The following is a 12226-nucleotide window of genomic DNA, read 5'->3' on the forward strand; positions in this document are numbered from 1 at the left end:
CACAAAAGATATTTAGGCTCCTAAATTCCATCAACTTCAATGGAAGTTAGGAGCCTAAGTACAATTTTGGATGGGGGTTGAGTCCCTGCCCAAAAGTGCTTGCAATCCAATGGCTGGATTCTGCCACCCTTACAATGGGTAGCACCATACCTCACCAGTAATTTCACTGATATGACACAACAAATGCGGGAGATGAATAGTAGGAAAGGGACAGAGAGAAAGGGTGAAGGTGACACGATGCTCACATGGTCCCTGCATTTCGGCATGTGCACAACATTGTGGTTTAATTCAGAGTTCATTTTTAAAAATATGTATAAAATAGGGCTTGATTAACTCAAAAAAAATTATCATGATTAATCGCAGTTTTAATCACACTGTTAAACAATAGAATATCAATTGAAATGTATTAAATATTTTTGGATGTTTTCTACATTTTCAAATATATTGACTTCAATTACAACACAGAATACAAAGTGTACACTGCTCACTTTATATTATTTTTTATTACAAATATTTGCACCGTAAAAATAATAAAGTATTTTTCAATTCACCTCATACAAGTACTATAGTGCAATCTCTTTATCGTGAAAGTGCAATTTACAAATGTAGATTTTTTTTTTTTGGTTACATAACTACGCTCAAAAACAAAACACTGTAAAACTTTAAAGCCTACAAGTCCACTCAGTCCTATTTCCTGTTCAGCCGTTCACTAAGACAAACACATTTACGGGAGATAATGCTGCCTGCTTCTTATTTACAAGGTCCCCTGAAAGTGAGAACAGTTGTTCACGTGGCACTTTTGTAGACAGCATTGCAAGGTATTTATGTGCCAGATATGCTAAACATTCGTATGCCCCTTCATGCTTTGGCCATCATTCCAGAGGACATGCTTCCATGCGGATGACATTCGTTAAAAAAATAATGCGTTAAATTTTTGATTGAACTCCTTGGGGGAGAATTGTATGCCTCCTGCTCTGTTTTACCCACATTCTGCCATATATTTCATGTTATAACAGTCTCGGATGATGACCCAACACATGTTGTTCGTTTTAAGAACACTTTCACTGCAGATTTGACAAAATGCAAAGAAGGTACCAATGTGAAATTTCTAAAGATAGCTACAGCACTCAACCCAAGGTTTAAGAATCTGAAGTGCCTTCCAAAATCTGAGAGAGGCGAGGTGTGGAGCATTCTTTCAGATGTCTTAAACAGCAACACTTCGATGTGGAAACTACAGAACCCGAACCACCAAAGAAGAAAATCAACCTTCTGCTGGTGGCATCTGACTCAGATGATGAAAATGAATATGCATTGGTCCGCACTGTTTTGGATCGTTATCAAACAAAACCTATCATCAGCATGGACACATCCTCTGGAATGGTCATATGAATCTTTAGCGCATCTGGCACATAAATATTTTGCGACACCAGCTACAACAGTGCCATGCGAATGCCTGTTCTCACTATCAGGTGACATTGTGAACAAGAAGCGGGCAGCATTATCTCCTGCAAATGTAAACAAACTTGTTTGTGTGAGCATTTGGCTGAACAAGAAGTAAGACTACATTCATGATAAAGAGATTCCACTACACTATTTGTAATGGGAGAATTGAAAAAAATACTATTTATTTTGTTTTTACAGTGGAAATATTTGTAATCAAAAATAAATATAAAGTGACCACTGTACACTTTGTATTGTGTTGTAATTAAAATCAATATATTTGAAAATGTAGAAAACATCCAAAAATATTTAAATAAATGGTATTCAATTATTATTAAACAGCATGATTAACCATGCAATTAATCACGATTAATTTTTTTAATCGCTTGACAGCCCTAGTATAAAAATAAGGAAGGAACAAAAAGAGATTTTAAGATTTTCACACATTTATTGTGGGCATCACAGAAGAGGTGAATTTTCAGGAGAGATTAAAATGAGAAGAGGGCATTGGCTTGGCAGATTAAACTAGACTTGTTCCATACAAAAGGGGAAGCATGAAAGAAAGACATGGAGAGGTTCATGGGAGAAATGGATGAAGAGGGCATCAAAGCTGGTATTGCAAGCAGTGAGCGGGAGTCAGGGAGCAACACAGTAAGAGGCAAAGTCAGACAAGTAGGGAATAGCAAAATTATTTCCCTTGTCAGCTCCTGGTGAGCATTCTATAGGTAACTACAATTGTGCTAGGTTTCAGAGTGGTAGTTGTGCTGATTTCCTATCATGATTTTGAGTCTCTGCCATGACTGGTCAGACTGAGAACATTGCTTGGTTCTTCAACAAGGATACATATACAGGGGTGCTGGAACTAGAAGTGATGGGGTGCAGCAGCACCCTCTGGCATGAAGTGGTTTCCACCATATACAGTGTTTGCAGTTTGGTTCAATGGCTCTCAGCTATCCCACTATACAAATTGTTCCAACACGACTGAACGTGTATAATACACACTTAGAGCCTGATGTTTCAGTTCAGACCATGGAAAACTCCCTCTGAAGTCAGTGGAAGTTTTGTCTGAGTAATGATTGTAGATATGGCCTTTGGTGATGCACTTCAATCACGTACTGGGAACAACAACAAAACATTTCCCAAAACCATTTTGGAATCTTTGACAATTGACTAAACATAGCCAACTCAACCCCCCGCCAGCTGTTGGTACAATATAGGATGCTGAGGCCTGCCTCTGCTGTGCTTGCACATCCAGAATTCCTTCTGACTTCTGTGGGAGTTTGGGACACATGATTAGTACATCGGACAGCAGTATTGAAAATCCACTGCAAAATCTTCAGTAAGCAAGATTAAGGATCAAACTGTACTTCCCCAATAGCAAAACTCCAATTGATTCAATGAGAACAGAGCTGGTGGGTCCAAAAGATCAGGAAAAAAAAGTTGGAGATCCTATCAAGGGTGGTTTTGGTTGATTTTTTTGTTTGATATTTTGCAATGAGTTAATTCATTATGTTTAATAAGAGCCCTGGAGGCTTGAAGCTGCAAAGTGTTTCTTTACCAATTTTTCCCTTTCACTCATTCACTAATGTAGAGTTTGTCTTATGGGCTGTGTTACTGTTATAAAGACAGACACAGAAACCTCCTGTTAGGCTGTAGATTCTTCTGGGACAGGAAATGTACACACTACACAATATACAGAGCCAAGACTATTTGTCTAATTTGCTTTTTTCCCCCCAAGGGGAAGAGTAAGGGACAGAAACTTAAAAAATAAAAAGGTAGTTCAAGTTCTGGGTCTGCCAACTTTGGCTATGTTCGTTTTGTCTTTAATCTGGTCACAAAAACAGCACTGGTATTAATGGATATACATGTGGAAAGAATTGGGCACATTCCATATCTGGGACTCTCTTTCCTTGTTCTTGATTATTTTGTCCTAAGACAACAGGAAATAGTGAAAGCTGAAGAAGTTATAACACACTGTGGATTTAGAGGCAAACATCTCATTCAGTTCTTCTAGTTTCTTTCTTTACTCAAAATTGGATAGTGCACTATTGTTGCTGGGCATACATTTACATATCATTTGTATTAAAGTAGCATCTTAAAGCCCCAACCAAGATTGGCTCCCCTTTGTGCTAGGCAATATACACACACACTTAGCAGAGACGGTCCCTGCCTGGAACAGTTTACAGTCTAGACAGAAAAAGGATGGAGGGAAAACAGAGGCAAAGTGAACTGCCCAAAGTTCCACAGAAGGTTTGTGACAGATGGAAACAGAACATAGGTCTCTGGACTTCCAATCCAATGCCCTAATCACTAGACCACACTGCCTCTCAATAATTTGACACACCAGTAAGCAGCTGGGCACTGAAGAAGTCACACATCCCTTTATGGCATTTAAAAAAACAACTTTTGAAATATTTAAATCCTTGTAAGCTCTGAAGTGGTTGCAAGTGTGGCAACACCGGCTGAAATGTCTAGCAATGTTCCTGCAGTGAGAGCTGCTTAACAAGTTTTCACACCTACTTGTCAACCCATCCTTTATCAATTAAGATCTTGCATTAGGAGCTGGCCAGTTTCCAGGATACCTGAGCTCTGCTCACTCCCCAATAAAAGCCCAAAGAAATGGAATCTAGTTAGAGCACACCTCGACTTCTGCCTTTTATCTCTTCCCATGTGATGCTGCAGCATGGAACCAACTTACACCATTGGATCCTATATAGCTCTAATAAATAAATTTCTGCAAAAACGGGGGGGGGGGGGGCTTTTGTGTCTGTAAGTGATGTTTCTGAGTCAGACTCTGTGTCCTTTGGTGGAGGGCGTTGGTCTTGTGAAAGAATCAAAATGGTCGAATACACCAAGGAGGTTACCCTCCTCCCTACAGTTTATGTGAAGCTTTGTTTATTCTTTATGCTCAGCCATCACTGTATCTCTGAGGGAAACAATATGCAAGATCAAAGCACCCAGATCCCTTTTGCAGGAAAACCATCCTGCAAATGGATGCAAACGGCCAGCTGAACGTCCCCGAGAATTGCGATTAACTCTTTGACTCCTGATCTCTTTGGTAATATTGTTCTCAGGGATCTATTAATAGCACTGAGAGGTGTTGGCTCTCTCTCTCATCATGGCGCTCTTTAGGTTTCCACATTTTTTAATTCACTATTGGCTTGTTGCCCTTCCGATCCCCCTCCCCCACATCAGTTTTTTTGCTCTGGATGCAATATGTAATTTCTCTCTCTACGTGCGCTGGGGATGTGCTGGGGCTTTCCGAGGCATTGTGCTTGCTGCCCGGGTCCCCTCCCTCTTTTGTTCTGCTTCACATCAGTTGCTGACTCTCCCCAAGTCTATCACCTTAGCAAGAACCTCTGTCGTTTCAGCGCCAAGCACATAACCCCCCCTAGACATCTTTTAATGTATTGCCACCCCCACACACACACACACGCACACACCCTGCGCAGATCCAGGGGAGGAAAAGGGACAATAAAGCCGCTGATCTCCCCACGACAGACCTGCCATCACCCCCGCCCCCCCAGAAACCCACTGCGATTATTTCCAACCGAGCGATCACACACACACAGCGCAGGGTCCGAGCTGGAGGGGAATAAGAGGGGAGGGGAATTCTCCCTTTCCCCTGCCCGCCGCTCGGTGGGGTGTGGGTACTCCCGCCAGCAGAGCCGCTCTCGATCCGGATTCCGATCCGTGTGAACCCTGCTTCGTTGCCATGCTGTAATATGCCCTCGCCCTGAAATCAACCAGCCGCCATAACAGACCATGTATTCCCACCCCCCGGGATCCCTGATTGCTCAGCGCCCTGGCGGAGCGGCAATGCCCCCTCTCCGCCCTGGGGTTCCCGGGCAACCCCCTCGCCCCACTCCTGGGCGGGCTCCGGGCCCTGGGCTCCGCTTACCGTTATGTGGGGGATGCTCTTCTTGCCCTGGTAAGACATGCTGCCTCCTGTGAGCCCTGCGCGCACCACGCACCCCGGGAACAGCACAATGCAGAGATACGGGGGGAGGGGGAGCTATTCGATGGAGGCAGCGTTTCCTTCCCGGGAAAGGCAAATCTAGCCCCCTTTTTTCTGTGGCAATAACACAGGGGCGCGTCTCCCCGAGGGAGTTGGCCAGAGCTCCGTGCAGCGGCTGCAGCAGCGCCCTCCCGGCTGCAGAGCGGAGCAGGATTCGCTCGGCGCAACCCAGGAAGCGTTTCCTTTCCCTTCTGTCTCTTCCCCCCCTCCCCAACCCATCAATCCATCTGTGGCCTCCAATACCGGGGCTGGAAAACGCCGTGCCCCCACCTAGCACCGGGCCGAGCCCGAACGCTTGCTCTCCCCGAGACCGCGTCTCTGGCTGTATTTCTACCAGGGCTGGGACAAAGCACCGCTGCCCCGGCTGTCACACCGTGTGAATGTCCCCTCCCTGTCTGCACAGATAACGGGCGAGAGACCCAGGGGAAAGCACATTGCAGCGCAGATGGGCTAGAACAGGTGGAATTCACGTGGTTCTCTCTCATTGCAGAGAGCTCAGCAGATTGCTGATTGAAGCCTCTCCTTTCCCGTATTTCACCTACATTGTTCCCCTAATGGCTGCTGAAGCTTCCTAAAGGGACCAGATTAAGGGAATTCAAAGGCTCAGACACTGACCCAAAGTTTAAATCCTTCCAGAAGCCCTTCCATAAAATGAGTTCTGGATCCATGCCAGCATTAAATTGCACCGAGTCATTTTTAAGGTCAGGACACATCCCTGACACTTTATCACTTTTCCACTGAAATCTGGCTTCAGTGCTTAAAGTTCCAGCCCAGGCTGCTGGAGGTGGAGGTGTGTACGGACTGGATATTGCTGCAGGTTCTCCTCCCCTCTTCCCATGCCATCTTCCCCCCGTCCCCAATTCAGGAAAGCCAACCCATTACTAATCTGGAATCACATAAATACGTAATTCCTGGGCAAGTTGCCTGATGTGTGCAATTTTAAATAGGAGGCAGAACTCAGGAGGGAAGAGTACAAAGCACATGCAATGAGGCACCATCCCAGTGCAGGGAGGATTATTATTTTGACATAAAGTTGAGGTAATTAATAGGAAATAGACAGGGAAGGGAAGACTGCAGCACAGCTGGGAGCCCTTTGCAATCAACCAGACCCCTATTCAGTATTTAGTGATTCCAGTTTTTCAAGTCACATATTTAATCTAACACAAAACTACCTCTAATGACCATTACCACCTTTATGCTCTGTCCTATGACTACAAACCAGGAAAGTGTACCAGATCCTGGCTCAAGACAAACAAAAGAGATTTTCGCTCCTAGGTTGTAAAAGAAAATAAATCTTATTGACAAATATTCTGGCTGTGTGTGTTAAAAGCCAAATGGGGTGAAAAGTGGAAGGGATTTATTTTTGTTTGTTTGGGGTGTCTATGTATGGAGATCAAATGTGTTCAGATGATCCACTTACCAAAGTGAGAAAATAACTGCAAAGGTCTATTTATTTAGAGAGGAAATAACATTATTATAATCTCCCAGGAAAACCAGTCTCCTGTGTGTTGTGATGTAGAGGTGTTTTATTTATGACCTCTGCCACAGGCTTGTATGCTACAGAAGTGGGATTACTCAGACTGCAAGAAGCTACTGGTTAGAGAACTCAGCTGCATTTCTAATTTCCTAATTTATCTTGGTTTACTTTTTGTCCTGCTCCAATGAGTGGGAGGAAAAATTGAAAATCGCTTACCACCACGGAAATAGAGGTCAACCAATTCAGAAATCAGGCCATTATCCAGTGCTTAGCTCAGCAGTACAGATAGACAATTATCGTTGCTTTAAAAGAAATGCCTGAGCTTGGGACACCATTCTGTTTGGCTACAGCTATAAACAATCTGCTAAGGATACAATGAAACCACAGGAGGATCCAGGTGGTTTGAGATCAGCAGTAACCGAGCAAATCTCACAATATAGATAGGAAGGGGAGAGAGGTGGAGTTGGTGTATGTAGAGGTGGGTGGGTGTGTTTGACTCATCAGGCCTTTTCCAGCGATAGGAAAAGTGAAACTGACGGCTCCCAGATTAGGATAGGCCCCTCAGCTCAGAGATTTCAGTTTAAGACTGAGCTCCCGGCTTTGTTATGCTGGATGGCACCATCCAAGACAGCCTTGTGGAATCTGTGCCAGTGTGTTTGTAGATTCTGAATACGGTCCCTTTTAAAGAGCCATTAAGGGTTTAGAACATTAAAGTGTGTGTGTTCCAAGCTAGAATGTACAGGAGCCCTTTGTAAGAAATATTTCCCTGGGGAAAACTGCCATGACCTCTGATTTTTTGTTTTGTTTTGATTATTTAGATTTTAAAAAAGAAGCCGAAGGAGTGACGTCCCATGCTTCAGAAGATGCGGTATTCCTGAGCCCTCTCGGGCTGCAGTAACAGCATCCTGGTGTATTTATTCTGCACATAGGCGACCTGCAATGCCGAGCCTAACCTGGGATATATGGCAGTTATGCTCAAACGGGTGATCCCTGCAATAGCCCTGGACCTACCGGCAAGCCGCAGTAAAGCTCTGCAGCAGGGCTTGTGCTGCATAGGTTGGGAACCCAACACTCTTTGCTGTTGCAGTTGTGACACTCCTGATGCCTAGGGCTCGTTGGCGCTGTAGCCATGAATGGGTTCTCTCCCCCTGCCATCGCTCGGTACCGAGACCCTGCCACCCCCTGTCCTCCCCGCCCTTACCTTCCCATTGTCCTGGCCCTGCAGCAGCTCTTTCCCCGTCGGGTATTTGATCTCGATGCCCGGGGTCTTGTCGTCCCGGTCCCCGGGGGAGCTGATCACGGAGCCGGAGACCTCGCTGACATCGCTGGCGGTCTCACTGTAATTGTCCCCCCCATCCAGCATCATGTCGTGTCTGCTGCCGCTGCGCGGGGTCCGGGAGCCCTTCTTCCCCACGCTGTAGGCATCGAAGTCGATGGTTTTGTTCTCGTAGGCCCCCTCCACCGAGGCGAACATGCCCCCGTATTTCTGCCGGGGGGTCTGAGCCGTGGTGCCCGGCCTGGCCAGATACACGGGCAGGTCGTCTTCCTTGTTCCAGGTCCTCTTTCTCTCGGCCATTCTCGCTCTCTCCCTCCCCCCAGCTCCTCTGCACCTTCCACTACCGGGATCGACTGCTGGCGACCATAAACACGAGTGAACGGATGCAGCAGCGCAGTGGCAGAGCTGGAGTTGGCTGGTGGGATCTGGGAGACGCAAGCCCCCCACCCGCGAAGAGAAATCTCACGGGGGGGTTCCGAACAGCCCGGGCAGTAGGCAGCACGTGAACTAAAGTACAAAGAGAACGGGGGAGAGGATGGCAGCGCTAGGCGATTGGAAAGCTCAGGGCGAATAGGAAAAGCACCGCACTAGCCCGCCAGTATAAAGAGCGGTCCAGGTTGAGGGGGAAACCCCTCTGGTGAACACCCCCCCCCCCCAACCTGTGCAAAACGGGCCCTTCCTGGCTACCCGCTGCAAAGATTGCGGATCCCCTGCCGCTGCCTGGCTCGCAGTGAAGCGCTGGGGATGGAGTTGCGCCCACCGACCCACCCACTCGCACTACCCGCTGTCTCCGGGGGACGATACCGCGGTGCTGCCGCACTTGGAGAGGCGAAGGCTTCCCAGCGGGGGGGGGGGGGGGGGGGGTGCGCAATGGGCAAGTCCACAGCAAAGCACCTGCTGGCTCCTTCTTCTTTCAAAGGATCTGGACTTGGTGCCGGATCTCGCCGGGAAGCCTCGATCTTTGTAGCAACTTCGGGTTGGCTGCTGCTCCCTCCCCCGCAGCAGAAGTTGGTCAATTGCAGCAGCGAAGATTGGCCTTCTGTGGCAATAGGTGCAGAGCGGGGGGGGGGGGGAACCCACGCACAGCTCCGGGTTCCTGAGCAGGGAGGGGAAAATCTGCTGCTCCTTTCGGCCGCTTCCCTGCTTCTCTCTGGCAGCAGCAGCTGCAAAGGGGGGGGGGGCGCGATATCCGCGCGCCCGGCCGCCGCTCGATCTCCCTGTCTAGCCTCAGCCTGGAGGCGGCGGTGGGTGAGACTGAAGCGTGCAGGGGAGGTAACCGCCGCGCCGCTGCTGCCTGCCTCTGACACGGAAGTAATAGCACCCGGCGCTGGTGCGAGCTGCACTGCAAATCCTCCCCGCCAGCAGCCCCCTGCAGGGAGCGGCCGGGACACTGCGCTAGGAGACTGCGCCTGCAAAACTGCCCCGGGGAAGTGGGCGGGGAGGGGAGCGGACAAAAGATTGGAGCGTTAGGAGCAGAATAATGCACCGACTATCACTGCCCCAGGCTTCCCGCTGTCTGCAGCCAGAGCCTCGAGAGCCTGGCTGGGAGCTGTCCCTTCAGCACCTCAATGACCAACCTTGCTGCAGCCCCAGGCCTGTGCAAGGAAAGATTTACAGCCCAGTTGCACAACGGTGGTTGTTCTGCTGGTAGAGAAATAGACTCTGGATAGAATCTCACTGCAATAAAGTGGACTTTCCCTAAACGAGCGTCTGTTCTTAAACCATACAGGAGTCTGAGTGAAAGAAAACAACAGAAAATACAACACAGGGCTGGCAAATAGGTAGACACACACACACAAATATTTGTAATAGAGTTGCGCCTTCTTATACCAAGGATGAATTGGGTCCATTATATTTAAATCACGACTAATCATTTATTCTGATAACGATTTTTAAACTGCCATTGTAGTTAACGAGTGAATTATGACCCCGATTTCCAAAACAAATTAGGGGACATTTTTGTAAAGCAGGCCAAGTTGAGTGACTGTCACTGCTTTATGTAGACTAGTTCAGAAAGTCTAGCTTTTACAGCCTTAGGTAGATTTCAATTACAAATGTGGTTTAAGGCAAGTAACTTAAAACAATGATATTTTTCTGACAGTCAAAACTGTTTTCATAAACCTTGGAAATGCCCTTTGTACTGCAGCAGTTGCCTAAGGGATATTCTCTACTGCTCTGCACTTGCACAAAATGCTGCTGAGATTGATTAATAGGCTAAGTGAAGCTGAAGCATTTAATCAATCACAAAAGCTATTGATTGTTGGTATACAAGGAAACAATAAAAAGCAACAGAGAGTCCTGTGGCACCTTTAAGACTAACAGATGTATTGGAGCATAAGCATCCGACGAAGTGGGCATTCACCCACGAAAGCTTATGCTCCAATACATCTGTTAGTCTTAAAGGTGCCACAGGACTCTCTGTTGCTTTTTACAGATCCAGACTAACACGGCTACCCCTCTGACACAAGGAAACAATAGATATGTTTGCTATTATACAACAACCACAATACACTCACCCTTTAATTGTCTGAGGTCCTTAAAGCCATTCCTGGTGGGCCACAAACTGAAAACTATTGAGGATCAAATGTTCTACAGGCCACAGGAGAAGTGGAAGAGTAGGGGTGAAACAATGCCCCCCCCCATTGAAGTCAATGGTAGAAGTCCCCTAGGAGTCTGGGAAGGAAGTTAGTTCAGGGGACTAACCTTCTAACCTGCTCATACATACATTTCCACAGATTGAAAATGTATATGGAGTAGTGATATAACATACCAAGTCCAGATATAACATTTCAAAGGAATTTCTCTCCTGGACACTCTGATTTTTGCTCTCTTGGACTTATCAGTAACACTGGGAAATTGGCTAGATTGTTTGTATAACTGGGGCTGGGATGTTAACTACTGATAGTGAACTGATGGTTAACTAACTGATTGTTGTGACAATCACAGAGGGAAGGAGTGAGATAGTTAGACACACATACTCCTATCTTTTCAGAGCTGGCTTTCAGAAGAGTTGCATCATCTATTAACCCCCATGCTATAAAATATATATCCTGTAAGGATTTCACAGGTTTGTAAGGAAATAATTAAAATTATTTCTAGGCTGTGACTTACTGAAATACTTCTCTTGTATAATGGGCAGAAATTGATTTTTGTTGAGGGTAGCATCAGGGCTTATTGAGCAAGGTGAAAAAAATCAGTATATTATTCCCAGGGATAATAAATCTTCATATTCAGTGATACATGAGGTCAGTGTGTGTAATACTACATACATTCTGAATGTCTTCTTCATAAATAACAGGAAAGTTCTCCAGTAACGTGTAAAGGTGTAATTAATTTTCCTTTCCAATTAATATGCTAGTCATGAGAGGAAATTAGACCTCCAGAAAAAAATATTTACCTTTGATGGGCCAATCAGGAAGCAGAGATGTGCATATTTTTCTGGTTGACTCAAGGATGAACATTATCTTTTTCTGAAATCATCTAAAGCCACCAGGGATGTATATAGGTGATCTGATGGTTAAGGCTTTTAGAATTGTTCACTTCTATGGAGGTAAACAATACAAACTTTTTGACTAATCTAACATTTTCAGGTGAGTGGGAACCAGGAGTTTTCTCTGGTCCACAGTAATAAATAATGTATTATTGCACCTTATAAAATATGACACTAAACCAGTTGGTGCTTTACTAGGCTCATAGCTTTAAAATAGGAAACAATGTTTATACTTCAGAGAAAAAAATCCAGGGCACATAATATTGTCAAAATTGTTCATCGCTTTGAAATTAAAGTCCTTCATAAAAGTAAGTCTCTTGACATTTTATTTTATTAATAACTGTGTTCTAAATGCTCAGAAATTTACATGCCTACAGTCCTGTCCTGTCTAAATTGCAGTTTTGTCACAAAGTTTGCACAGGAACAGACCTTACTCTGAGTCACAATCTGGTTCTCAGTTGCCTCCTCGGTTTGTGGGGTTTATCTAGAAAAGTGTGTGGTATGATGTCAGGTTGTTTAAATATA

The 12226-nt window shown here is 45.7% G+C and overlaps 1 protein-coding gene across 2 annotated transcripts in view; it reads right to left on the bottom strand.

Annotated features, from left to right (window-relative positions):
- CRMP1 (collapsin response mediator protein 1) overlaps positions 1 to 8511 on the bottom strand; it is a 55866-nt gene extending 47355 nt beyond the window's left edge. The window contains exon 1 of one of the 2 annotated variants that reach the window (XM_065405670.1): positions 8214 to 8511. In XM_065405670.1, the coding sequence (XP_065261742.1) occupies positions 8214 to 8511 (298 nt within the window). Of the gene's footprint in view, positions 1 to 8136 lie in introns of both variants that reach the window. The other variant, XM_065405669.1, reaches the window with a different exon arrangement.
- Between the last annotated feature and the right edge of the window lie 3715 nt (positions 8512 to 12226).

The sequence above is a fragment of the Emys orbicularis genome, chromosome 5 (genome assembly GCF_028017835.1).
Source record: "Emys orbicularis isolate rEmyOrb1 chromosome 5, rEmyOrb1.hap1, whole genome shotgun sequence".
NCBI classification, from domain to species: Eukaryota; Metazoa; Chordata; order Testudines; family Emydidae; genus Emys; species Emys orbicularis.